The sequence below is a fragment of the Podarcis liolepis genome (genome assembly GCF_965112155.1).
Source record: "Podarcis liolepis genome assembly, chromosome: 18".
NCBI lineage: Eukaryota > Metazoa > Chordata > Lepidosauria > Squamata > Lacertidae > Podarcis > Podarcis liolepis.
Genome location: NC_139572.1, coordinates 5,129,816 through 5,157,769, shown reverse-complemented (window position 1 = coordinate 5,157,769; position 27,954 = coordinate 5,129,816). Strand labels below are relative to the sequence as shown.

The window sequence follows — 27,954 nt, the reverse complement described above, 5'->3', positions numbered from 1 at the left end:
CGGAGCCCCTTAAACATGGCTCCCTCAGTCGCTAGCAGATTCCGACAGTGGTTGCTTTCGGAATCGCTTCCAAAATAAAAGCTCCTTAACGGAAACACGTCTTCTGGACTCTCTGCGTGACAGTTTCCGGCGAGGAGTGGGTGTCCCTACAGGAGGTCCTGAAACCTCCCCACTACCCTCGCTGGAAGTCTCCCTGAGCCATCCCTCCAGCTCACTTTCCCTCAGCTCACCTCCTCTCCCCCTGCTGGTTCCCTCTTCAGCTGCTGAGTCTCTCCCAACCTGTGTGAGCCCTTTCACCTCCCTTCCTTCCAATGGCAGTTCCCTGACAGTACTGCTCTAGATATATACCCTTCAGGTTATGAACGCGGCAAACCCGGAAGTGTATACTTCTGGGTTTTGTCATGCGCACATTTACAGAAGTGCTCTGTGCACTTTGTGCATGCTCAGAATCGCTCAATAGTGCTGCGCACATGTGCAGAAGCGCTTAATTGTGCCGTATGCATGCGCAGAACCTGCGCCTCTGCCTACGGACTTTTCGGGTTGTGGACGGACCCCCGGAATGAATTTAATTTGTATCCGGAGGGTCCACTGTACTTGGAACAGAGCCTTCTTGCCAAGCTAAATGCAGAGAGCCATTGTTGAGGAAGGGCTTCTTTCCACCAACAGTAACTGAACCTACGCACACCCTGAGATCACCGTCTGAAGCCCATGTGCCTCCTCCATGTGAGGTCTGGAGGCTGGTCACACTAGAATGGGGCCTTTTCTGCAGTGGCTCCCCACTTGTGGAACGCTCTCCCCAGGGAGGCCCACCTGGCACCTTCAGTCTACACTTTTAGGTGCCCGGTGAAAACAGTCCCCTTTAAACCGGCCTTTGATTGACATCCCATGCAAACCATCCGGGTTTGCAGTGTTTGGGTTCCAAGTTGTTTGAGTACCAAGGCGTTTGAGAACCAGGTACCACTGTATTTGAAAACGCCCTCTGCCCTCTTTGAAAAGTGACTAAATCACCCCTTTAACCGCCACTTAACCTTCCCAGAAGCGTTTGCAAATACATGGCAATATTCTTCCGCAAGTGTCTGAATGAAAGAACGCACATATTAAAGACTTCTGAGCGGAACAGACTACCAACACAGTATTTTGGTTGCCCTTTAAAAATTTGTTGAGGAAGGGAGGGGGTTATTGGGTGGTTCTTGTTTTTATTTTGATCATGTATTTGGTGTTTTTTATATTGCGATTTTATGGTGTGAACCACCCTGAGACTTTCGGGTATAGGGCAAGTATACAAATTAAATAATGACGATGACAATACCACCAGTCTTGCTACTGCAAGTGGAGCAGGGCTGGGGTACCCGTGCCCCCTCCCGGTGCATGTACTTGGGGCATTCCCTGTAACATGTGAGAATTGCAAAGGTAAGTGGGTCTGGATCTGGTCCCTGACTGCTTAAAACCCCACATGTATGCCACCTTGGGCTCCATGATGGGAGAAAGGCGGACTACAGATATAACAGAATGCATAATAAATACAACCACGTGTGCCCTGTGTTACATGTGGTGGCTTCCTTGGTGCGGGTCCACAGTCAAGAACAAGGGAGGAATGTGGCTTCCGCTCTGCAAGGGCACACAGTATACAGACTGAATGCCTTTGGCTCCCATCATTTCCTCAGGCTGCTCAGTGCAGAGGGCTGTAGGCAAGACGTGCCTTTGGTTCTTTCTATGGACTAAACCAGGGGTCAGCAACCCGTGGCTCCGGAGCCGCATGTGGCTCTTTTACACCTTTGCCACGGCTCCGGGGCGGATACTAGCGAGGGGAGGAGGCGCATTGTCCGCCCCGACACTCCCCACTGTGGCGGGCGCTGTGCTGGCTGTGACGTCGCATGGGGGCGGTGCGTGCGTTAGTCATGCACCGTCCCGACGTCAACTTCCCGCCCGCCCGCTACATCGTAAGGGGCATGTACACAGGGCACTGCATTGAAAGGGGGCATGTACGTTGGTCACTGTTTTGAAGGGGAGTGAAGAACACACACACAAAAAAAGGTAACTTGTTAATTTAACGTTTATTTCTATGAGGAGGAGTAATTCTGAGGGGTCAAACAAATAAATAATAAAAAAGTGACAAAAAAGTTATTTTTATAATGACGAGGATGACATTGGGCCCTCATTATTAATTATTATTTACATCAGGCACTGATTATGATTTATGGTACACTGGGGCCCTGATTAATTTTCTATGTCGCAATGGTTTTGCGGCTCCCAGTTTTTTTTTCTTCGGAAACGGGTCCAAGTGGCTCTTTTTGTCTTAAAGGTTGCAGACCCCTGGACTAAACCATAGAAAGCTTTCAAGGTGTGTTCTGCGGAATTCTCTTGCTCCTTAGTAATGGCAAGGAAGCTTTGACAGGACCGCGGCCCCGCAATGCGCAGCAGCTGGGAACGGCAGTGGGTTGGCAGGGCAAAAGTCCAGGTCACTGAGCCGAGGTTTCGTGTGTTGGGTGACCGGTATGCCGGACCCAAACGGCTCTCTTCTTTGGACTCTTTGCTGTGGGGAGTGGCTTCTTCCCCCCGGAGAAAACATGTGCTTGTAACTGAGCCCCCTCTTCTGGTCTCCTTTCCGCAGAGATCTACCGCATTGTGTCGCAGAAGCAGATTGCGGACCGGTCCGCCCACGACGAGTCTCCCGGCAACAACGTGGTGGACATCAGCGTGCCCCCCACCACCGACGGACAGAAATCGAACAAACTCCAGTGTTGCCAGAACCTGTGACCTCCCTGGGGCTGTCACCTGCCCCTCTCTTGGCCTGTGCTTCAGAGGGAAAACTCGTGTGCACCTTCTCCTCACAGCAACTCCATTCAGTGACACTCTCTCTCTCTCTCTCTCTCTCTCTCTCTCTCTCTCTCTCTCTCTCTCCCCTGCTCTGGGTTCCTCTTAGGGCTTACATTCCCTTTCCTCCAAATCCTTTCGAATGTGATTTATTTGGGGGGGTTTTAAATAGAAGCATTTAGCAGACAGGCGGGTTTGTGTGTGAGAAAGAGAGACAGAACACCAACCGGAGGTCCGTTGCCCCGAGACACTTGTTAAACTTCTTTTTGTTTGGTTTTTGTGTGCATGTGTGAGAGCGGGAAGGATGCAGAGGTTGTTGTTGTTGTTGTTCTAATAGAAAAAAATAGCTGCACTTGGGGAGCACAGGAGGAGTGTTACTCTTACTTTCCTCTCAGGCCATTCTCCAGGCACAAGAGAAATTCTAAACTAAGAAAACACTCGCTTTGGGCTTGTCGGAAATGGTGGCGGTCGTCTTACCCTTGTGCGTGCACACGCTGTAAGTCCGTGGAAGATAACCTTTCCCCCGTTGCTTGTTCTTTGTCCTTCCCCTTCCCGTTTTAATGCTGAGTTGGCCTGGCTGTGTAGTTTTCACTGCTTTCTGCCCTGGGAAGTCTTTTCTTCTCAATACATATATATATATTTTCCAATTCAGTTTGGGAACAATGGAGTATGTCTGTGCGCTGCATTCCTTCCCCCCCGCCCCCCAGCTGCCAGCACGGCTATGTGCAGGCTATATGAAGTGGCTTCTAATAGTGAATTAATTCTGGCTTTCTGTTAATCAGTCTAATGTACAATGAAGTGCCAGCCTAATGGCTTTATTAGAGCCTTTTTTTGGTGATCTGTAGAAATCACACATCTTCACTCGTACCTGGAATCCTTCTTTCTCAACTGTATCCGAGATTCTCTCTCTGCATGTTGCGCTCTCTCTTTCTTTCTCTCTCTCTCCCAATCTCCACCCGATTCCCTGCTCCTTCCGCTCCATGCACACAAAAAAACACACCCTGGTGTGAGTGTGAAGCAATATTTTTCATGCTATGTACATAACTCGCACTCTTAAGGTTATTTGAATGGTTAGTTCAACCAGATACTTGGTAACTCCTCCTTTTTGTAATACTTGAGCATAACCATAGCATCTTGGGGCTTTTTTTTCTTATCTCTCGGTGGTTCACTTGCTTTCAGTTCCGACCTCCTTGCACTGCAGCCCCCCCCACCCCGCCCCAAATGCTGCCGCCGCCTCCCTTCTCTCGCCCTGCTCCCTTGAGGTTTGAAGGTTTCTGTTTTTGTCAACGATTACACTCCACTGGCAGGGCTAAACACCACCCAAACTTAGCTGGAAAAGCGTTTGTCTCCTTGAAACCACCCTGTGCTAGCTTGAGAAGTCCTCATTGGCTGTTGCTTTCCTCACCTTCCGACTGTTCTTGTGCTGTTGGGGTTTTGGGGGTTTCTGTAGCAAGGGCGACTGTTGCATTGAAGGGTGGGGCCACCAGATAGCTTCGGCAGGCGGAAGAGAGATTGTGCTTATTGGCCGTCTTGCAGCAACCGTGCAGTGATTGTGAAATATCCTGGATCCTGCCCGGTCCAATAGGTGTTGCCTGCCATTGCTGCGGCTTTCCCAATCAGGTTAAAAACGCTTTAGCAGCCAATCTCTAACCCCTTGCATAGATTCTCATACGGAGCAAGGCTTTTCAGCTGGTTGACCAAGTTAAAGGCAACAGCTGTGTCTAGCAGGGAGCTTTAAAACCTTCCATCCACTCTAGAGCACCCCTTGGCGCCCGCGTGAGGGGGAACAAAACGGATGGCTTGCTGATGACTGAGCTCAGACAAAGACGCGGTCTCTCCCTGGGATTTGTGGCCAGTTCTTGAGGATGTAACTGCTGAGTCGCAATGTACGAGAGAAGCGAAGGGGGCATTCTTGGAGGCGTCCTGACTGCTTCTTTCCCTTTTCTGTGGGTGTAGAATCTTAAAATGATCAGGAGTGGATTCTGGAAGGAGGCCAGGCGTTTCACTGCTGGATCCAACCTATTGACTATATGGTTTTCCACCCCAGGTGTCAATAATACTAAAGCTGATCACGGGCTGGGGATTGTTTGGCCCGTTGCTTTTGATAAAACCAGTGTGGATCTGAGTTGCTTTGGCTTTCGTGGTCATCTCTATGGAGATGTCTCCTGGAGCAGGCCTCCCCTGCTGCATGAGATGTGTCCAGCTTGCAAAAAAGAAGGCTAAGGGGCCTTGCTATTGTCTCAGCACTTTCTCCCTATGTTTCCATCATGAGGTGAGGGATTTGCCCTCATTGCAAACACAGGCGATAATGGGCAGCTTAGGAAGCCACACTGTCACAGATGAGGGAAATTGGCATTTCTAGTTAGCTGTACAATAACCTCAAGTCCACCCACGCCTTAAGAGAACAGGCATCTGCAATGGCTTTTGAGAGGACTTCCCAGGTCAAAAATCAGAGTTACGGTTTAGCCTCTCCCAGATAGGCTACAAAACGTGGGTCTGATTTCTTGAGAGTTCCTGTTGAAGGAAGAGAGAGGCATTCTGTGTGGGATTTAAGTGTTCGCGTTTATTAGGCACTGAGCTCCAGTCCAAACTGAATTTTGAGCCAGCTTTGGGTTTTGCCTGGATGGCTTCTTTCCGTGGTGGGGAAAAGATCACAACTGACCCACGTAAGTCATTTGACTGCTGGGCTTTCAGAGAGCACCATACTGTTGAGGAACGATTCCAGGATGCTCTACAGCCAAGTGCTTGCCCTCCACTTGTTGCTGAACTGCAACTCTTTGTCAGCCCTGACAAGCTTGGCTCGTCGCACGAGTTGTAGCTGAGCAACCTCTGCATGGCCAAAGCCTTCCCATAGAAGCTACGGGCACCCCTTCGTTTTTTAGTGATCTAGAATTGCATTACGTAGTGTTGGGAGACAAGGGAAGAGGGTGGAAGGAGAACAAGCCGGGCTGCTTGCCAGCGCTACGTTCTGAATTATTTTTAAAAATGGCAATTCGGTTGCAGCTTGTCCCATGAGCAGCAGAAGGCTTTGAGGACCTCCGCTTCTCAATCCACCTCTCTGTCTTCACTTGGGGCGCTCCCTGCCCCGGACACTTTTTTGAGAGACACCTGCCAGCTCTCTGCAGCCTACTGCACTGTCGCTGTCCTTGGTGGTGGAGCCTCCAGGCCTGGGGAAGTGAAAGCTGATTCAGCGGCCTTCTCCCTCCGCACATAGAGGTTAGAGGCTATAGTCAAACAGTTATGCAGCCAAGCTGTGTGGAAGGATCACCTCCCTATTTCTGCATCGTGCTTCTTTCAAAGCTCGCTTGAGGTGGGAGAAAGGATCTCTGTACACTCTCCTTTCCCTGCTCCTTTTTCTCTTGTGCGGAGCAATCCTTTCCACTCCAGCATGTCACGGTTTCTCTGAGGGACTAGGGCCAATTGAAGTATTAGTGGTGTTTGGCAGCCGGAAACCAACCCCCTTTGAGATACATGCCAGGGCTCGTAGGGTGGTAAGCAAGACCTTTCTGGCCATACTCTTTGGGGTGGGGTGGGGAGCACCGTAAAGAGGCCAGTGCAAGTGTCTTTTGCTTAGGGAATACAGCAAGGGGCACCACCAAAAGTCTTGGAATAGGTGGCAGGATCCTGGCAAGAATTCTAGAAAGGTTTCCGAAGCTTGCTCTCACAAGTCAACCCTTTAGATGGCTTTGGACTATACTCTTGGCTTGGGAGGGAGGGAGGGAATGGGCGAGGTTCCTTTTCATTTGCTTCCTGGTGACTCTTCTGTTTAAAAAGTGCAATTCCCTTTGTAAATACTCATTTGATTATTTTTTGTGTGTGCATGGTTATTATGTATTGTGGATATATAAAGATTGCCAAACCAAATGATGCATTTGTTTTGTTTGTTTTTAACACTGAATCGGAGCCTGGCACAAAGTTAAAAGGAACAGAATTCGGCTTCCTGGAAATCTCGCCTTGCTTGCTTTTCTTTTTTGGGGGGGAAAGCAAGATTCTAGACCTCGTGGCAAGGAAGATACTTTTGAAAGTATGTGCATACAGTCTGGTGAGAAGCCATAGCGGCAGCTGGATAAGTCTTTCAGTGTCTGGAAAGGACGTTAGTGCCCTTTCCAGGTTGCTTGCTTGCCTGCATGGCATTCTGGTAGCCTACCGACTACCAAGCAAGTTGTGAAACATAAGTGTGTCTTGGACTGTACTCGTAGATTGAGCTCCCAGGAACAGGAAAGGCAAGAGCGAAAATGCTGTGTCATTTGACAGCGTTGTTCCCACCTCGGCTGGAAACTAAGCTAGAGATCTGCACAAATTTTCTAAAACCTGGTCTTGTGGAATAACATTACCTTTTCCCTCTGTCCCCCGCCCCTGCCACAATGCTGTGTTTATGATTCTCAACTGAACAACAGCCCTTTTTTTGCATACCCATTCCCTTGCTGTGAACATAGCCTTGATTTTCTGGCTTTTGATACGTCTCTCTGAGCTTTCTGAGCTCTGTTGACAGGCTCTCTTAGAGTTACCGGTTACAAGTCTCTGGCGAAAGAATCCTGCTGCGTTTACAACAGGACTTTTAGTGCGTGGTGCAATGCGACCTCTCTGCCACTGTGCTGCAAACTTAGAGAGAGCCCTTTACCAAGTACCTATGCTCATGGTTAATACAATTAGTCTGTTTTCCCAAGCAATCTTTGCAAAGCATCATCACATTAAAAAACCCCACGAAAGCCTGAACCTGGCATCAGCTGTTCTGCTATGTTTAAAAGTCTCCTAATTTGGATATTTCCCAGGATCTAGGAAAGGCTGCAATACCATGTATATGTACCTGGGTTCTTTTAAGCGCCATTGAACACAGTGGAATGTAGTGTGATCCTATATGTTTATTTGGAAGCATGATTACGGAGGGGGCAATAAAGAAATAACAAAGAAATTGAATGAGTGGGCACCTTATTATTTCAGTCATTTTTTACTTGTCCCATAAAGGGAGTCATACAGATGGCTAAAAGGGATTGGGGGCTAAACAACCAAATATTGTAGAACTTTCTGTAAGTCTGCCGTCGCACGCTGAACCGAAGTGAGTTACCGTGGGATGTCGTAAACATCAATAGTATACAGGTAACTCGTGACTTAAGCGTGTTCAACGTGTGCATTTATCTTTACACATTTGGCAAAATACCAGACCACAAGACGCACCTAGTTTTTGGAGGAGGAAAACAAGAAAAAAAATATTCTGAATCTCAGAAGCCAGAACAGCAAGAGGGGTCGCTGCGCAGTGAAAGCAGCGATCCCTCTTGCTGTTCTGGCTTCTGGGATAGCTGCGCAGCCTGCATTCGCTCCATAAGATGCACACACATTTCCCCTTACTTTTTTGGAGGGAAAAAGTGAGTCTTGTAGAGCAAAAAATATGGTAAATGAATAAATAGACGGGGTGGAAAGGGGCTGGGCATCCAGGAAAAAACCCAAAACTACAGCAATCCTACCCATCACGTTCCACGGCCCCCTTAATTGTGAGGGTAAGCTGGCTCACTTGGCCCCACCACCGACTTCACCTTATGTATCTCCCCCTCTTGCAAGCAGGCAGAGACTCTGCCTGCGTATAACCTGCTGCTTCTGCTCCTCTCACTTCAGCCCTCTCCTGGTCCTGGGAGACAGTTGGGCAGCAGGAGGAGATGTGGAAGCCCTTTGCTCTCTCTCCACCAGCCTGAACTATCTCTGCCTCCTCCTGTTCCTCACTCTCCAGTCCTGCAGCTTCTCCTGCCTCTGACTATCCCCTCCCAGCTGTTACAGGCTCCCCCAGATCACAGATCCCTTCTTCCAAGTCAGCCTCCCACCCTGTTTCTGTCCACTCCTCAGTTTCCAGCCAACCCCCCAACAGGAAATGGGACCACAGACCTCCCTCCCTCTATTGGCCCATCCATGTTGCACTGAGTCCAGGATGGATCGCCACCTCCATGGTTTGGGTCGGCTCTCACCCCCTTAAAAGCCTGGAATTCTGGTTACACGTTTATTGGGCATATTTAAAAACCCCATCAATTAAAAAACAGTACATAATTTGTTCTGTGGAGTGGAATGCTTGGAAGGGAATGTGGCAATCAGCTGACTTCTGCTGGAAGCAGGAAGACTTGCTTATCTACTATTTATTCAGAGCAGTTCCCCAAACGTGGGTCTCCAGCTGTTTTTGGACTACAACTCCCATCATCCTTAGCTTGCAGGACCAGTGGTCAGAGATGATGGGAACTGTAGTCCAAAAACAGCTGGAGACCCAAGTTTGGGGAACTCTGATTTTGAGCACTTGTACCCTGCTTGTTTAGGGGACGCGCGTGGCACTGTGGTTTAAACCACAGAGCCTAGGACTTGCCGATCAGAAGGTTGGCGGTTTGAATCCCCACGACGGGGTGAGCTCCCGTTGCTCAATCCCTTCTCCTGCCAACCTAGCAGTTCAAAAGCACGCCAAAAAGTGCAAGTAGATACATAGCTACCCGTCCGGCGGGAAGGTAAATGGCGTTTCCGTGTGCTGCTCTGGTTTCGCCAGAAGCGGCTTTGTCCTGCTGGCCACATGACCTGGAAAAACTGTCTGCGAACAAACGCCGGTTCCCTCGGCCTGTAAAGCGAGATGAGCACCACCACCCCATATTCGTCTGCGACTGGACTTAACTGTCAGGGGTCCTTTACCTTTTTACCCTGCTTGTTAGCCAAAAAGGCTCCCAGAGTGGATTACAAACAACGAAATTAAAACAAGACAGTCCCTAACTGCAGAATTACAGTCAAAAGCAAACACACTACAAGGAGGGAAGAGGAAAATCAAAACACCAATTTCTAAATGGCTGTTCCTGTGCTGCCCAGCTGGCACAGTTCAGGGGCAGGAGGTGTCTGGCAGAGCGGGTGAAATGAGCCTTACTGCTTCCATCTTTCCCACTGGGACAGCCTGATGGAGTGGTTGAGGGGAGAGGAGGTTTGGTGGGGCTGGCCTGTCACCGCTGAGTCCATGGAGCAAGCTTCCCCACAACTGAAATGTGCAATCACATCTCTGACCATCACTAGTTTTCTTCCCGGGATCCCTGCGTGCATCTCAAGATCCCCAAAGGGGTGGGTGACGTGTTTCCTCCTCCAGATTTTGAAGGACTCCAGGTCCCATTAGCCAGATCAGTACGTATTATGGAAATTGAGGTAGACCAGCAGCCTGAGATTTGGGGTGTGGGGGTGACAGAGAGCAGAGGTTGACCACCCATACCCCTCCAAAGTGCCAATACAGTCCGTTCCTACAGATGCAGCAGGAGCTATCAGGTTTTGTTTTTTTTTAAGATCGGTATGTCCTTTTTTTATCGGGACGCGGGTGGTGCTGTGGGTTAAACCACAGAGCCTCTTGGACTTGCCGATCAGAAGGTTGGCGGTTCGAATCCCCGTGACGGGGTGAGCTCCCATTGCTCGGTCCCTGCTCCTGCCAACCTAGCAGTTTGAAAGCACGTCAAAGTGCAAGTAGATAAATAGGCACCGCTCCGGCAGGAAGGTAAACGGCGTTTCCGTGCGCTGCTCTGGTTTGCCAGAAGCGGCTTAGTCCTGCTGGCCACATGACCTGGAAGCTGGAAGCTCCCTCGGCCAGTAAAGCGAGATGAGCGCCACAACCCCAGAGTCGGCCACGACTGGACCTAACGGTCAGGGGTCCTTTTACCTTTATGTCCTTTTTGCATTATTATTTTTTAAATGCCCACTCAGTTGGGCAGGCTAAGTTTCACTTAAATGTTTGCTTTTGGGATTTTTTTAAAAGTGCTATTTAAAGGAAGTTTATTCGTCATTAAAATCCGGAAAGACAGAAAAAAACTAATCAATTTTGATGGTCTTTTTCACCCTCTGTAATTCTCCACCTAAAGAGGGAACGGCATCCTTGTTCGAATGGGAACCTGAAATCAACGTCTGCCAATCTCTCGACTTTCCCCTTTGGTTTGGCGCAGATCCAACCAGGAGGCGTGGCTGGGCGTCGCAAGAGGCCCCGCCCCTTCTCCCTCTTCTTCCCCCGCCAACCTCGGACAGCAGCAGCGAATTGATTGGCCGCCTGGGCCGTGACCGTTACGCCTCGCGCTGCGCCGCCCGGCTGCGCGTGCGCCAGCGGCCCCTCGCAGGGGGCGGGCTCCGCTTCGCTGGAGGCCGCGCCATTGGCTGCTTCCCGAAGCCGTCCTCGCTGATTGGCTGAGCGGAGGGGGGCAGTGGGCGTGCCGGGCGCTTTCAGTCAGGTGCGGACGCCGCTGACAGAGGCAGGCGGAGGCGGCGGCCGCCTCCTCCTCCTCCTCGTCCTCCCGCGCTTCTTCTTCCCCAGCACCCGCCAGCCTGGGGAGATGGGGCGGCCGGAGCCTCGGCCCTGAGGGGAAGGCGCCAAGGAACGGGCCGGCGGAAGGGCGGGGCTCTGGCGGAAGGGGCGGGGCGCAGGTAAGGAGGGGGCGGGGCTTGGCGTTGAGTGACAGGCGCTCCAGGAAGGGGGCAGGAGGGGGGGTCGCCTCCCCGCTCCCCGCCTCAGACTAGGCCGGCCTCACCCAGAACCCTGCTCCAAATCCCCACCCCAGGGGGAAGGCTGCAGGTACACTGCCTCTGGGTATGGAGGCTCCATGGGAAGGGACCCCCAAGGGTCATCTAGTCCAACCCCCTCTGCCATGAAGGAATCTCAGCTAAAGGCATCCCTGACAGGGATTTCCTCTGCTGGGAGAAGAAGGGAGAGGCCACCACACCCCCGGGGGAGACCCTCCCACTCTTGAAAGGATCTTACCAGTGGCGTAGCGTGGGGGGTGCAGGGGCGGCCGGCCGCACCGGGCGCAACATCTGGGGGTCAGGGTTAGGGGGCGCAAATCCACGGGTAAGGGGGCGCAAATTACTTGCCTTGCCCCGGGTGCTGACAACCCACGCTACGCCACTGGATCTTACCAACCAAAAGGAGGTCCCTGCATCTTCAAAAAAAGGGGGAAGGGAAGACCTAGGTAACTACAGTGGTGCCTCGCAAGACGAAAAGAATCCGTTCTGTGATTCTCTTCGTCTAGCGGTTTTTTCGTCTTGCGAAGCAAGCCCATTGACGGATTAGCGGATTAGCGCTATTAGCGGCTTTTAGCGGCTTATCGGATCAGCTGATTAGCGGCTTAGAAAAAGGGGGGGAGGAAAAAAAACCAGCAGGAACTCGCAAGACATTTTCGTCTTGCGAAGCAAGCCCATGGGAGATTCGTTTTGTGAAGCACCTCCAAAACGGAAAACTCTTTCGTCTAGCGAGTTTTCCGTCTTGCGAGGCATTCGTCTTGCGGGGCACCACTGTACCAACTAGTGAACTCGTCACCCATAACAGGAAAGGTCCAGGCAATTCAGCAGTTGGTGTGTGAGCACTGGTAAAGGGACCCCTGACCATTAGGTCCAGTCGTGGCCACTCTGGAGTTGCGGCGCTCATCTTGCTTTACTGGCCGAGGGAGCCAGCGTACAGCTTCCGGGTCATGTGGCCAGCAGGACTAAGCCGCTTCTGGCGAACCAGAGCAGCACACGGAAACGCCGTTTACCTTTCCGCCGGAGTGGTACCTATTTATCTACTTTCACTTTGACGTGCTTTCGAACGGCTAGGTTGGCAGGAGCAGGGACCGAGCAACGGGAGCTCACACCGTCGTGTGGATTCGAACCGCCGACCTTCTGATCGGCAAGTCCTAGGCTCTGTGGTTTAACCCACAGCGCCACCCGCGTCCCACTGGACTGCTCCATAATTCAATGGAAAATTCTATGTCCTGTACCTCCAGATGTTGGTGAACGGCATCTCCCATCAGCCCTGGTAAGCATAGCCAACGGCCAAGGTTGGTGGGTGTGATGGCAGCTGCAGTTCAGCAACACCTCGAAGACCAAAGTCCTCTGTACCTCTTGTGGCAGTGAATGCTCTGCATTACTTTAACATTGTGTGAAGTAGAAGTGGCAGCGGGGGGGGGGGGGTGCTTTAGCCAAGGAAGAAGGTGGCTGGGAGCCCTGAGCTGTGATAGAAACTCAGGTGTATAAACTAGGTGCCAAATGGCTCCTTAAACCAAGGTTACAGTTGCCAAAACAGAATATATACTTGTCATTTTGCGGCAAGACTGCAAAGGTCTTATTTTTCAAATGATGGACTGACTCTGACTGAATATCAGTTAAACATCTGGCTAGTTCAGATGACAACCTTGAGCTAGGTATAGAAGAAAAGTCACTTGATCCAGGGACAGTCCACATACCGTATTTTTTGCTCTATAAGACACACCAGACCACAAGACACACCTAGTTTTTGAAGGAGGAAAACAAGAAAAAAAATATTCTGAATCTCAGAAGCCAGAACAGCAAGAGGGATCGCTGCGCAGTGAAAGCAGCAATCCCTCTTGCTGTTCTGGCTTCTGGGATAGCTACGCAGCCTGCATTTGCTCCATAAGACGCACACACATTTCCCCTTACTTTTTAGGAGGGAAAAAGTGAGTCTTATAGAGCAAAAAATACGGTAATTAAGCTTTCCCACACTGAGCTTCATGACGGGAGTGGGGATTCGAACCCCGATCTCCCAGACCCTCGTCCGTCACTCTAACCATTACTCCGCACTGGCTCTTTAGAGTCCTTCCACTATGGGACAAGCTCTATAAATTAATCAATAGGTAAAAAAAATATGGAGAAAGCGAAATGTCGCTTAGAAAAGAATCTGAAATGTTTTCCCGGAAGCTTGGATTCATTTCATTCTGGGTTGTTTTCTTTGATGCTCTAATGGGCTGTAAACAGCTTGGAGATATTCCTCCCCCCGCCCCCACTTATAGAGTGCGTCTTATAGAGTGAAAAATACGGTATGTTTATGGACCCGACTAGACGTAAGATGCATTTAAAAAAAATAAAATAAAATGAATAGGGCCCAATGGAAAGCGGGTGCTGATAACTAACTGGATTGGAGCAGGCAGAAGTGTAGGGTGGGAGTTAACCCTTCACTCCCCTTCTGTGCAACCAGCTCCTTTGAAGCTGCTATTTGCATTGGAAGGATATGCTACACAATTCACAGTTCCAGCCCCCCCCCATACCTGCTACTTTAGGATAACCCTTGCTGAAGTAGCCTGCGGTCTACAGAAGTCCATGGCACAATAAACTGGTAAAGTCTTTAAGGTGCCGCAATATTCTTCGTTGCTTTTCCCTTGGGGCTGTGCAACACACATCTTAAGAGGAAAATAAGATTTTGAGGTGTGCGTTTTGAGAATGCACAGGCAAAGTTACTCTCCCTCACTCTTGAGAAGAGTTTGCGCTCAGCTGGTTGTGGGACCAGTTTCACGCTGGCTAAGTTTTAAGGGATGTTGCCTTCCTTGGGTCGGGTGCTTAGAAATCGACCAAATGAAAAGGGAGGAGCTGTTCCCTGTTTTATTATCCAAGCGACTGCTTTTCAGAATGATAAAGACCACAAAGGCAGCTCATTTTTCCAGGAACAGTCCTTCCTTCCTGGACATTTGCTGACCGATGCAGGACGCACGCATTTCTTGAACAATGGGGATCCTCTTGGGAGACGTTCCCCCGCCTTTTTGTTCTGTAATTAACTAAGACATAAATACAAAGTCCGCTGAGTATGTTGCCCGTCTCCTCCCCTGCGCCACACACACATTGCATTCCTTCACCTTCTTCAAAACCGTGTTGTTGCTAATATGTCATGTTTGTGAGAATCTAGGGCCTGTGCAAATGCAGAATAGGATGTGTGTGATTTCTCTTGACATGCTGGGATAGCTCAGTTAGTTAGACGTTAGAGCATGGTGCTAATAATAATAATAATAATAATAATAATAATAATAATAATTTATTATTTGTACCCCACCCATCTGGCTGGGTTTCCCCAGCCATTCTGGGCGGCTTCCACAAATACAAAAAATACACTAAGATGTCACACATTAAAAACTTCGCTGAACAGGGCTGCCTTAAGATGTCTTCTGAATGTCAGGTAGTTGTTTATCTCTTTGACATCTAATGGGAGGGCCATCCACAGGGCAGGCACCACTACCGAGAAGGCCCTCTGCCTGGTTCCCTGTAGCTTTGCTTCTCGCAATGAGGGAACCGCCAGAAGGCCCTCGGCGCTGGACCTCAGTGTCCGGGCAGAACGATAGGGGTGGAGACGCTCCTTCAGGTATACTGGGCCGAGGCCGTTTAGGGCTTTAAAGGTCAGCACCAACACTTTGAATTGTGCTCGGAAACATACTGGGAGCCAATGGAGGTCTTTCAAGACCGGTGTTATGTGGTCTCGGCGGCCGCTCCCAGTCACCAATCTAGCTGCCACATTCTGGATTAGTTGTCATTTCAAAGGTAGCCCCATGGAGAGTTCATGGCAGTAGTCCAAGCAGGATATAACCAAAGCATGCACCACTCTGGCGAGACAGTCTGCAGGCAAGGAGGGTCTCATCCTGCGTACCAGATGGATCTGGTAGACAGCTGCCCTGGATACAGAATTGACCTGCGCCTCCATGGACAGCTGTGAGTCCAAAATGACTCCCAGGCTGCGCTCCTGGTCCTTCAGGGGCACAGTTACCCCATTCAGGACCAGGGAGTCCTCCACACCTGCCCGCCCCCTGTCCCCCAAAAACAGTACTTCTGTCTTGTCAGGATTCAACCTCAATCCAATGATAACGCCACAGTTGCAGGTTCAGTCCCTAAAAAAGGACTGAGCTCTGCATATGCTTGTATAGTCGTACCTTGGAATCCGAGTGCATTGGCTCCCAAACAAATTGGCTCCCGAACGATTGAAATCCAGAAGTGAGTGTTCTCCTGCTGCCAATCGGAAGCCGCGCTTTGGTTTTCGAACGGTTCTGGGAGTCGAATGGACTCCCGGGACGCATTCTGTTCGAAAACCAAGGTACCACTGTTATCCTCAGGGTCCCTTTCAACTCTATGATTCTTTTTGATAGAGTGTGTGTACAGGCCTCACTTATGGTCATTTGTCATTTTGAGATTGCCAGTGTCTCTTTTTCTCCATTTTGCCTTGATGAATGAGACGCGGAAGCTGAAGAAAGTCTCATTTTCTCACCTGGATGACCCATCCACAGAGCGTCTCAGCCTCTGGCCCCCAGGCGTCCTCCCACTGACCTGACTGCATTGTGCTTAGATGTTACCTGTCAATCAAGACCCATCTGAGCCAGAAAGTCTTAAAAGGAGCATTGATGCCATATAGTCTCTTGACCAGGCATAGGCAAACTCAGCCCTCCAGATGTTTTGAGACTACAATTCCCATCATCCCCGACCAATGGTCCTGTTAGCTAGGGATGATGGGAGTTGTAGTCCCAAAACATCTGGAGGGCCGAGTTTGCCTATGCCTGCTCTTGACCTTTAACGCTGCGATTTTACACTCAGTGGTAAGTAATTGCAGCAGGGGTGATTCACAGATGGTATTTAACTCTGAGTAGACTTGCTGAGACGTATAAGACTGAATCAGATTAGTGCTGGAGGTGCAAAGAGGTTGAGGGAATGTTCTTTCATAAAAGGGTAAAAGAGTGCTGGGAAATGATCCATAATGAATTGAGAAAAAATGTTTTATAGTACTTCCCCCCCCCCAACCAGTCTTTTCTGTTGGGCATAATTCAGACTGAAATTCCCAGGGGTCAAAAAATGTATGCTACTACTGTGGCCCGTGTTTCGTTAGCCCCAAAATGGAAAACGAGCGAGGTCCCAATCAAAGAAGAATGGCAAGTTAAGTTGACAGAATATGTGCAGCTTGCAGACTTAACATACAGAATAAGAGAACAAGAAGAACATACATTTAGAGAAGACTGGGAAATGTTTATTGAATATATGGGAAATATATATATATACAGCTGAAAACGCTGGCAGCATTCAGATAAATTCAACAGTGTAAAAAAGCTTTGATGGATGTAATAATTGAATACTGAACGGTTTAGTTTTTGTAAAATATGCAGGGATTTATGATATGTAAAATGAACCACGGGAAGAGAAGAAGGGAAGTCACTGATATCTTAAGGATGTAAAATTGGGTACTTTTGATTGTAAAACAGAAAATTGCCAACTGACCAGCAAAGCGACAAGCCGCGAGTTGTGTCGGGCCCGACTTTGACCAGCGCTTTCTGTCTCTTCCTCAGGCCTACCATGATTCTGCTCTCCGGCTGCTGATGCCAGCGCATCCTCGGTTGCCATGACAACGGGCGACTGCTGCCACCTCCCGGGCTCGCTGTGTGACTGTCCGGGCAGCGCCGCGTTGTCCAAGTCGGTGGAAGATTCCGACTTTGGGCGTCCTCAGTACGTCACCCAAGTCACGGCCAAGGACGGACGGCTGCTCTCGACTGTCATCAAAGCCCTGGGGACGCAGAGGTGAGGCCGAGGCGCCCCGGGCTTGCGACGGATTGCTTCGGGGGTGTGAGCCTGGTTAGCCGGCAAGAGGGGCGTCCTTTGACCCTGAAGGGCCAAGTTCAGTTTAGAGTCAAAGAAGCAGAAAGTCTTTTAGTGATGGCTGGGAGATAGGGAAGGTCAGAGTTGGAAGGACACCTGCAAAAACATAATGATACGCAAGTCTGTGCCTCCTCCTGTTACCCACTTAAAACAGCCTTTTATTCAGAGGACTGGAATCCTACGTAGTTTGAGCAGTGTTAGAAACTCAGATATATTTGCTAACCGCCAAATGGCACCTTAAACCTAGGTTGCGGTTGCCACAGCTGGTTGTCTAGGCACTTCTTTTTGGCACCTTAAACCTAGGTTGCGGTAGCCACAATGGAATGTCTAGGTACCATTTTTCCCCCAGTGAAGCAGAAGAAGAAGAAGAAGAAGAAGAAGAAGAAGAAGAAGAAGAAGAAGAAGAAGAAGAAGAAGAATTAATTTCATATCTATACCGCTTTGTAAGGGATGCTGGTGGCACTGTGGGTTAAACCACAGAGCCTAGGGCTTGCCGATCAGAAGGTCGGCGGTTCGAATCCCTGCGACGGAGTGAGCTCCTGTTGCCCGGTCCCTGCTCCTGCCAACCTAGCAGTTCAAAAGCACGAAGTGCAAGTAGATAAATAGGTACTGCACCGGCGGGAAGGTAAACGGCATTTCCGTGCGCTGCTCTGGTTCGCCAGAAGCAGCTTAGTCATGCTGGCTACATGATCCAGAAGCTGTATGCCGGCTCCCTCGGCCAATTAAGCGAGATGAGCGCCGCAACCCCAGAGTCGTCCGTGACTGGACCCAATGGTCAGGGGTCCCTTTACCTATACCGCTTTGTATTTTAAAGAAACAGTCTCAAAGCAGTTTAAAATATCAAGTAAAACAATGCAGAATTAAACAAAATCAAGCTTAAAGGGAAATGTTTCAGATGCTTCTCTAAGGGACATTTTGCTTTCCCCCCATACCTATTTACCTACTCAATCTAAAGAGCTGCCCCATAGCCGAAGTGCTCTAGTAAACAAACCCTTCTGCTGACCTGCTTAAGTAAGATGGAGGGGCCAGCCAGATGGAGATGTCAGCCGCCAGCCTGGCACTCAGAGATCTCCGCTTGGTCGCGATTGGACCAGCGCCAGGGGCAGAACATGCCTGGCAACTGGGGAATTTTTAGCATGGGGATTTGAGAAAGAAAGGATGCAACTTGGACGATGCGTTCAGAAGCACGGGTTGAGTTCCCAGTGTCTCCATGTACGGTCGGGAGAATCTCCCTGTCTAGAATAATAATAATAATAATAATAATAATTTATATCCCGCCCTCCCCAGCCGAAGCCGGGCTCAGGGCGGCTAACAACAATAAAACAGTACAACAGTACAACACAACACTCTAAAATCATTCATTATAAAATTAATTCAAATCAAACCAATGACAACCATTGGGCCAGAGCTCCACGAAGATTGCCGATGGAGGGTGTCAGGCTGTGCCCTGGCCAAAGGCCTGGTGGAACAGCTCCGTCTTGCAGGCTCTGCGGAAAGATGTCAAGCCCCGCAGGGCCCTAGTCTCTTGTGACAGAGCGTTCCACCAGATTGGAGCCACAGCCGAAAAAGCCCTGGCTCTAGTTGAGGCCAGCCTAACCTTTCTGTGGCCTGGGACCTTCAATATGTTTTTTATTTGAAGACCGTAAGTTTCTCTGTGGGACATACCAGGAGAGGCGGTCCCGTAGGTACGAGGGTCCTAGGCCGTATAGGGCTTTGAAGGACCCCAGGGAGCCACTGCCAGACAGTGGTCTGACTCTGCAGAAGACAACTTCCTGTGTTTCTTCCTCTGCTGGAGCAGCTTATCTGTGGCTCTTTCCTGTTAGTCCGACTCACTTGCCCCCTGCCCACAATCTCTCCAGACACCCTTTGTGATGCTTCGGCTGCTGCCTGCTGGAATTTATCTCACATTCTCAGGTAGAACCCACGAAGCGGAATGCATTTGTTGTCACAGGATGGAAAGAGGCAGGCAGCTGCAGTCGTCCTTCCCACCTGCTCCTGTTCATGCCCTCGGTCTTTGCGCGAGGGCTGAGAAAAAGCAGGCCTGTTCAAGGCTGTCAATCAGGGAAGGGGGGGTGTTTTTGGCCTGGCGGGCCAGATCTTTATCTCCCTGCCCCTGCAGGCCAACTTTAACTGGTGGACGGGGGGCACCCGTCTGCCAATCATCTGATGTCACGAGGATTTCTGGTGATTGATTGGTGAGCAGGACTGCCCACCTGTCCAAGTTGACCTGGGGGGGGGGGCGGCCTGCTTCCCCAGCACGCTCCCTACATACAGTGGTACCTCAGGTTACATTCGCTTCAGGTTACATACGCTTCAGGTTACAGACTCCGCTAACCCAGAAATAGTGCTTCAGGTTAAGAACTTTGCTTCAGGGTGAGAACAGAAATCAGGCTCCTGCGGCGCGGCGGCAGTGGGAGGCCCCATTAGCTAAAGTGGTGCTTCAGGTTAAGAACAGTTTCAAGTTAAGAACGGACCTCCAGAACGAATTAAGTACTTAACCTGAGGTACCACTGTATTGCCAGAGCAGCACGCAGCAGGATTGAACTCTATCATCAGCTGGTGGCTGGAGAGTTCAATCCTAAACTCTCTGGGTCTGCTCACCAGCTGATCAGTAGGCGTTATCCTGCTGTTCCAGCTGTGTGCCAGGTCTCTGTGGGGAACTGGGGGTCGCAGCCAGCATAGATTTGAGCCCCAGCACCTGTCCATCATCATCCGACGTCACACGGCGACTTGAGTTGATTGACAGGTGGGTGTGGTTTTGGAGAAATGGCCAAATTAACCCCTTGGCCGGAAGAAGAGTTTGGATTTGATATCCCGCTTTATCACTACCCTAAGGAGTCTTAAAGTGGTTAACAATCTCCTTTCCCTTCCTCCCCCACAACAAACACTCTGTGAGGTGAGTGGGGCTGAGAGACTTCACAGAAGTGTGACTGGCCCAAGGTCACCCAACAGCTGCAGGTGGAGGAGCGGGGAAGCGAACCCAGTTCACCAGATTACGACTCTACTGCTCTTAACCACTACACCACACTGGCTCTCAGTATGATGATGGCTCTTCATGATGGAAGTACTCCATTATGCACAAACCCCAAGAAACATATGAGGGCTGATCTGTGGTGAATTCATCAAGTTCAGAATCTTTTTTGGTTAGCAGATACAACGGTCCTAGAAACCCGAAAGGCAGCAGAGGTGTTTTCGGGTCGCAGCCTAAGACATCAGGCCTTTGTCTTGCCAAATGCAAGGTGGTTCTTTCAAAATGAGATTCAGAAGTAATACAAAACGCCAAGCACTTCAATCTGCCACTTGTAAGCCTTCAAGAAACGGCGAAGCGAGTCCCCCAGGCAGCCTCAGTTTGCACGGCCCTGCGGCAGATCACTCCGTGTACGAGCTTCTCAAAAACTCTGCCCGCAACCATCCGATTTATAGTTAGTAGGCTGTTTGGCTTGTCTGACTGGCTATGTGCAGATCATTTATTAGCCACCCACTCCCAATGCTTCACTTTCTCAAAACAGTGTCCAACATCAAGAAGGTACCTAGCACTATCACTTCCTCCCAGCTGATTAGGACAATAAAGGCTGTTCTTCGTGCCATCAAAGAACTTAGCAAGAGACAAGGGGAGGTGGAAGGAACTGTTAGGATTTTTGCTCCGTGTTTGCAGTCATGGGATGTGTTGTCTATCACATGACAGTGTCTGTTTTCATTCCACAGTGTGCGAACTGACGGAGACAGGATGTTTTGGTATTACAGTGGTACCTCAGGTTACATACGCTTGAGGTTCCATACGTTTCAGGTTGCAGACTCTGCTAACGCAGAAATAGTGCTTCAGGTTAAGAACTTTGCTTCAGGATGAAACAGAAATTGTGCTCCAGTGGTGTGGCAGCAGCAGGAGGCCCCATTAGCTAAAGTGGTGCTTCAGGTTAAGAACAGTTTCAGGTTAAGAACGGACCTCCAGAACGAATTAAGTACTTAACCCGAGGTACCACCGTACTGTGTTCTGTGAAGTGGGACTATTGTCCTTTGTTCCTTTTCTCTTTGCTGTCTGATGAGAAAGAGGAAGGAGCTAAGTCAGAATGCTCCGAGTGTGTTATATGTAAATAAAAGTAGATTAGCCAAAATGCTGTGCTACTGAGTTCTGTTACGCAAACTGCCAATACTGCAGGATCGTAAGTGTTCTGATGCCTCCAGATATCAGTCGCTGTGATGTTCGGGCTGAAGAAAGCTTTTGAAGCTCCCGAACGATCAACCAGGAGGGAGAGAACATGCCAGTCGGGCATGTGTCTCTGCCAGAGTCCTACACATGAGTAGAACGAGCCTAACCGGAACAGAGGCAGGAAAAGTAACCATGTCAGATCACTAACTCCTTGAAATATAATTTTTCTTCCGGATACCTTGCCCATACACACTTTCCCCACCCCGGTCTTCTGAAAGTGGCTGAAGCCCCCTTCTCTTTTGCCTTCTCCTCGCAGCGATGGCCCGATCTGTCGAATCTGCCACGAAGGCGGAAGCGGAGAAGGCCTGCTCTCGCCCTGCGATTGCACGGGCACCTTGGGGACCGTCCACAAGAGCTGCCTGGAGAAGTGGCTTTCCTCCTCCAACACGAGCTACTGCGAACTGTGCCACACCGAGTTTGTCGTGGAGCGGCGGCCCAGGCCCCTGATTGAGGTGGGTTGCGCCTCCCTCGCTTGCCGCGGGGCACGGTCTCCAGGCTAGAGGCTTTGAGTGGGAAAGAGAACGACAAATCTGTTTCTTTGGAACACTTGCATTCTGCTTTGTCTCAAAACGAATCTGTGCTCGGGTGTTATAAAAGGAGCAGGAACGGCATGATCTCTCCATGGAAGCGGATAGATCAGGCAGCGCTCCCTGCCCTCTGCACATCAGAGGTTCTCTCTAACATCCTCTAAGGCAAGGGAGTGGGGCTGGGCGGCTGGAGTTATCTCAGCCCATGGTGGGAGCAGTCTTCCCTTTCTGGTAGTTGATGAGAAACACCAGTAGGGACCAGGGAAAAGAGACGGCGGAAGAAGATTGGAAGAAATTTAAGAACTATCTTAAGAAACATTGTAAAATTAATGAGTGTTAAAATGATGCGGCTTTAGAAAGTAAGTGGATTATAGTTGTAAAGATTAAGTTAAAAGAAAAGAAAGGTTAACAATTAAGGGTGAGGATTTGCTGAACTAAATATTTGAAATTGGAATGCAGAAAGAGGAGGTATGGGGAGGTCGGTGAAGTAAGTTTTAAGAAAATAAGGTTTTGAAATTATACTTGTTCCTTTCTCTTGTTTGTGCTTGTTTGTATTGCTGTGTTTGTTTATATAATTTGTGAAACTTTAATAAATATCTTATATAAAAAAGAGAGAAACACCAGTAGGATAGGCAGATACACATACTTGGAAGCTCACAAATGGCAGCTGTCAAATAAATTTGTGAGCAACTCCATCATAGCCTGCGAACCTTCCACCCCATCGTAAATGGATAATAATGCTACCTCTGGACTGTCGGTCAGTGATTTCTGTTACCTCCTTAAGCACCCTTTGCCCCCCCCCCATGTACATATTTACACCCCCACCACATGTCAACATAATTCCCCGCATCCCCTCCAACATAACACCAAATATTCCTTGTTTATTTGATTTCAAAATCATTTCCAGCGTGTTGCTGGACAGCAGGAACGCAGGCAGTTGCTTGCTCTCGATTTAGGCTCAGGCACCCTCTTTACTCCCGGGAGATAAAACTTGTTTGGTACTAACAAGGTGGCTCTGAGAGTTCTCAAACAAGAGACAGAGCTTTCAGCTCCGTCAGCGTTCTTGTTTTTATCTAATGTGACTGGCGTTAAATACCATCTCCAAACTACCCGTATTTTTCACTCTATAAGATGCACCAGACCATAAGACACACCTAGTTTTTGGAGGAGGAAAACAAGAAAAAAAATATTCTGAATCTCAGAAGCCAGAACAGCAAGAGGGATCGCTGTGCAGCGAAAGCAGCGATCCCTCTCGCTGTTCTGGCTTCTGGGATAGCTGCGCAGCTGCATTCGCTCCATAAGACACACACACATTTCCCCTTACTTTTTAGAAGGGAAAAAGTGAGTCTTATAGAGCAAAAAATACGGTAATTTATAATAATTTTCTTTTATTCTCATAGACAACATTTTCAACATGCGATTCTTTCCCCTTCTTTCTGACAAATTAATCCCCCTCTGTCTCTTCCTTCCTTCTCTCCAGTGGCTGAAGGACCCCGGCCCACGCAATGAGAAACGGACGCTGTTCTGCGACATGGTGTGTTTCCTTTTCATCACCCCGCTGGCTGCCATCTCCGGCTGGCTTTGCCTCCGCGGTGCCCAAGACCACCTGCAGTTCAATAGCCGCCTGGAGGCCATCGGCCTGATTGCCCTGACCATAGCACTTTTTACCATCTATGTCCTTTGGACACTGGTGAGTGGTCATGCCCGCTTTCCTTCTCGGGGTTCTTCTTCCACTAAATTTGTCTGCTCCTCCTCCTTACTATTATTTGGGGGCAGGTTATGGGTCAGTGATAGGGATGCGGGTGGCGCTGTGGGTTAAACCACAGAGCCTAGGACTTGCTGATCAGAAGGTCGGTGGTTCAAATCCCCGCGATGGGGTGAGCTCCCGTTGCTTGGTCCCAGCTCCTGCCAACCTAGCAGCTCGAAGGCACGTCAAAGTGCAAGTAGATAAATTGGTACCGCTCCGGCGGGAAGGTAAACAGCATTTCCGTGTGCCACTCTGGTTCGCCAGAAGCGGCTTAGTCATGCTGGCCACATGACCCGGAAGCTGTACTCCGGCTCCCTCGGCCAATAAAGCGAGATGAGTGCTGCAACCCCAGAGTCGGCCACGACTGGACCTAATGGGCAGGGGTCCCCTTTACCTTTACCTTGGGCAATTCCAAACCTAACCCTGATTATTCTTGCTCTCCTTCCCCACCCCGCTTGTGACCCCCCTCCCACCCCGCTGGCCAGGTTTCATTCCGCTACCATTGCCAGCTGTACTCCGAGTGGCGAAGGACCAATCAGAAAGTCCGCCTGATGATCCCGGACTCGAGGAACCCGCACCCTGTCTCGCACTCGCTGCTCTCCGCCAAGCTCCTGAAGAAGAAGGCCGACGAGACGACCGTATGAGCCAGGAGCGGCCCTCCGTAGGCGAGGGGGGCCCTCCCCTCGCACGGGGCGGGGGGCGGGGAGGAGGGAGAGAGAGAGAGAGGAGAGCAGGATAGCACTTTCTCCCGCCCACAGCAGCAAAAGACTCGCCTAAACAATCAGCCCGACCAAAGGGGGAATCTTGCCACTTGCCCCGTTCCGCTACGGCGAGAACACAGAACGACAACCGAGCCCCCCAGGGGTGTGTGCAATGAGCTTGGCTGGCGGTGGGCCCTGTGTGCCCCCCGGCCAGGCTCCGTCTTCAAGACGAAACCTAGCAAAGGAGAAAGAGAGCCTCTCCCTATATCCATATATCTATATTATATTACCATAATTATTGTTGTTATTATTATTATAATTTTGTCACTCTTCTTAATTTCCACGCCTGGTGTTGTCGCTGTTGCTGCTGTTGCTGTTTGTGTCCAGGCCCCTTTTTTTATGTCCCGACAAACGTCCCTGCGAGAGAGGCGGAGAGGCGACCTGCCCGTTGCTGCTGCTTCGACGCCCCACCACCCCCTCACCTCAAGGCCGTTGCGCTTTGTCGGTTTCGCTCGGTGGAGCATTTGCTGCGGAGGTTTCTCGCCGCCGCCCGACTTCTCCTATGTGGCAACCGCTGCGGCTGCCGCATTTCGGGGAAGGCTCGAGAATTGATGAGTCCTTAACCCCCAGTGGTTTAATACCTGCTGTCCCTGTGGGTAGCAGCAGGGAAATGTCTGAAGAAGCTGAGGGCACCTCTGCAATAAATATCCACCCCGCGAAACACACCGGGCGTATTTTCAAGAACTTGCAATGACTTTCTAAGCGGGCGGGGAAAGCAATGTGCAGATCTGCTTGTCATCTGATCGCATTTGGGAATGAATTGGTGCTCTTCCGAAGAACCGGAGGGTGGGAGGGAAGTTTCTTCTCCTTTTGCGCCCTTCTTTCCTCGGGGTCTCTCCAAGCCCCCTTTCCGGTTTTTGCACTACAAAGATTTTTTGGGTGGGGGAGCGCCGAGCCCCCTCCCTCTCCCCCCCCCTTCCCTCTTGTTTCTTTGTCAGTGATGTTTCTCTCCCCGGCCAGAGGATTCTGTGCGTTTGAGAATGGATTTGAAGTATAATAATAATAATCCCAGGAGGAGTAAAAAAAGAAAAAAAATTGAACCAATGTTGGGACTGGAGAAGTTTTTCTTTTGATGTTGGGGAAGATGGAGGGCACAAGGAGAAGGGGACGACAGAGGACGCGATGGTTGGATAGCATCTTCGAAGCTACAAACATGAGTTTGACCAAAGTGCGGGAGGCAGTGGAAGACAGAAGTGCCTGGCGTGCTCTGGTCCAGGGGGCCATGAAGAGTCGGATACGATTAAACGACTAAACAACAAAATACAGAGCAGCTGTGGATTCCTGGAGTTTGAACCCGCAAGGGATTTATACATACCCTGTGCTCTGATTTCCTTAGTATCCCGAGGTGAGATATGGCTAGTGTTGGGCTGGCCCTGGGAGAGCTGGGTTCGAATCTCCATGAACCTCACTGGCTGACCTTGGAGTCAGTTGCCTAACCTACCTCACAGGGACAAGGAGAACCATGGAAACCACCTCGAGATCCTTGGAAGATAACGGTGGTTTTTAAATGAAATAATAATAAATGAATGGATGGCCTGGCTCCATTATCTCCCTCCTTCTGCCAATTGAGGAGAGCCGCTTTTGCAAAGGGAAGCTTTCTCGATGCTAAAGGGAGAGAAAAACCTTTTTGCATGAAGTTCATGCAGGTGCTTTCTGATGAACTGGGAAGAGATGTCTTGGGAAGGGTGGAGGAAAGAAAAAATGTATTGTTGTAAACAAAAATTGCCCTTTTCCCTTATGGGGTATCCAAGAGCCGATATGGAGTCCTTACATAGGTTCCCTATTGGTAGGAGAGAATAACAGAGGCCGACTAGACAATATTGAGAAGCAAAGCAGCTAGTAAGCTTGATCTTTATTGATCTGTTGCAACAGGGTGCTCCCCTCACACGCAGGAAAGGAGGAGGACCCAGAAAAATGGCACGCAAGGCCTTATAAAGACTTTTGAAATTCCCCTCCTGTAGATCAAGACCACCCCGAGAAGCATCATACATACATCACAGAAGGGGTGCAATCTAAGACCCCCCCCCCAATACATCATACCTACATCACAAAAAAGGCGGTCTAAAACAGAAATTTGAATGTTGTTTGTCTCCTGTCTGGCAGGTTACTTGATTGGATTGCCTGGGGAGCCTGGCCAGTCTTTTGTAATGATAAATACTTAGCTCCTGGCCCAGGTCACAGGCTCACACCCTAAAGGTAAAGGTACCCCTGCCCGTACGGGCCAGTCTTGCCAGACTCTAGGGTTGTGCGCTCATCTCACTCTAGAGGCCGGGAGCCAGCACTGTCCGCAGACACTTCCGGGTCACGTGGCCAGCGTGACAAGCTGCATCTGGCGAGCCAGCGCAGCACACGGAACGCCGTTTACCTTCCCGCTGGTAAGCGGTCCCTATTTATCTACTTGCACCCGGGGGTGCTTTCTAACTGCTAGGTTGGCAGGCGCTGGGACCGAACGACGGGAGCGCACCCCGACGCAGGGATTCGAACCGCCGACCATGCGATCGGCAAGTCCTAGGCGCTGAGGTTTTACCCACAATGTGCCCTTAAGACAGGATTTGTGAAGAAAGAGACAATGGGGAGGTTTCCCACTTTGACCTTGCAGAGAAAACTTTTGCTCCGTTTAGGAGTCAAAATGGTTCCAGGTCGGTCTTCCTGTGCTGATCTGTGTACGTGCTTGGTTGGTACGCTTATGAACATCACCATATATCTAAGACCTCAAATTCCTATCACAGTATCATCCAGGGAATTTTTTATTTTATTTTTTGGTTTCTGGTTCTCCAGGGTACCAAAAATCAATCTCCTGAACAATCATAGAGTTGGAATGAGTCCCAAGGGTCATCTAGCCCAACCCCCTGCAGCCAAGGTAGAAAAATGGAGCCAGTCCGTTTGGAAACCAAATAGATCTTTTAAAACTTTTTATCGGTTTTCGTTCTTTGGGTTTTATGTTTTTGTACGTTTTGTTTGTAAATGAATTAAAATAATATTGTTTCACAAAGGGAAAAGGGAGAAAGTGAAGAAGTAAAAAGAACTGCACGCTTTAAGTTTGCTGATTTTTTTTAATTTTGAAATTATTTTATTTTGAAATTTATTTATTTATTTTATTTTGAAATGTTATTTTATTTTGAAATTTATTAATTTATTTTACTTTGAAATTTATTTATTTATTTTATTTTGAAATTTTATTTTATTTTGAAATTTATTTATTTATTTTATTTTGAAATTTTATTTTATTTTGAAATTTATTTATTTTATTTTGAAATTTATTTATTTTATTTTGAAATTTTATTTTATTTTGAAAATTATTTATTTATTTTATTTTGAAATTTTATTCTATTTTGAAATTATTTTATTAATTTTATTTTGAAATTTTATTCTATTTTGAAATTTATTTATTTATTTTATTTTGAAATTTTATTCTATTTTGAAATTATTTATGGCACATTCTTCCTTTCCATAGGGAGAGCGCCTAAAGTTCAAACTCTTTTGGCAGCTGTGGTCAAAGGGCAGCATAGAGACTGGCGGGGCAGAGCGGCCCTG

At 49.2% G+C, this 27,954-nt stretch overlaps 2 protein-coding genes across 3 annotated transcripts in view; both read left to right on the top strand.

The window, feature by feature from the left end:
- RAB11B (RAB11B, member RAS oncogene family) overlaps positions 1-7,726 on the top strand; it is a 28,912-nt gene extending 21,186 nt beyond the window's left edge. Inside the window, exon 6 of the mRNA XM_083484215.1 lies at positions 2,612-7,726. Within this exon, the coding sequence (XP_083340341.1) occupies positions 2,612-2,757 (146 nt within the window). The 3' untranslated portion in view covers positions 2,758-7,726. The remainder of the gene's footprint in view (positions 1-2,611) is intronic.
- Positions 7,727-10,997: 3,271 nt separating this feature from the next.
- Positions 10,998-25,464, top strand: MARCHF2 (membrane associated ring-CH-type finger 2). 2 transcript variants are annotated; one of them, XM_083484180.1, is made up of 5 exons: positions 10,998-11,217; positions 16,872-17,100; positions 21,642-21,837; positions 23,393-23,602; positions 24,145-25,464. In XM_083484180.1, the coding sequence occupies exons 2-5, from the start codon at positions 16,925-16,927 to the stop codon at positions 24,301-24,303; spliced, it is 741 nt and encodes a 246-aa protein (XP_083340306.1). In that variant the 5' UTR covers positions 10,998-11,217; positions 16,872-16,924; the 3' UTR covers positions 24,304-25,464. The 2 variants fall into 2 exon arrangements, with proteins under 2 accessions (XP_083340306.1, XP_083340307.1); XM_083484181.1 differs by lacking the exon at positions 10,998-11,217 and adding an exon at positions 11,244-11,365.
- Positions 25,465-27,954: the final 2,490 nt, after the last annotated feature.

What these genes read in the sequence shown, in the direction of transcription:
- MARCHF2 (XM_083484180.1), top strand. Translation starts at nt 16,925, where the DNA reads ATGACAACGGGCGACTGCTGCCACCTCCCGGGCTCGCTGTGTGACTGT. An exon ending in AAAGCCCTGGGGACGCAGAG is followed by an intron (nt 17,101 to 21,641) that starts GTGAGGCCGAGG and finishes TTCTCCTCGCAG; the next exon opens with CGATGGCCCGATCTGTCGAA. An exon ending in TCTATGTCCTTTGGACACTG is followed by an intron (nt 23,603 to 24,144) that starts GTGAGTGGTCAT and finishes CCCGCTGGCCAG; the next exon opens with GTTTCATTCCGCTACCATTG.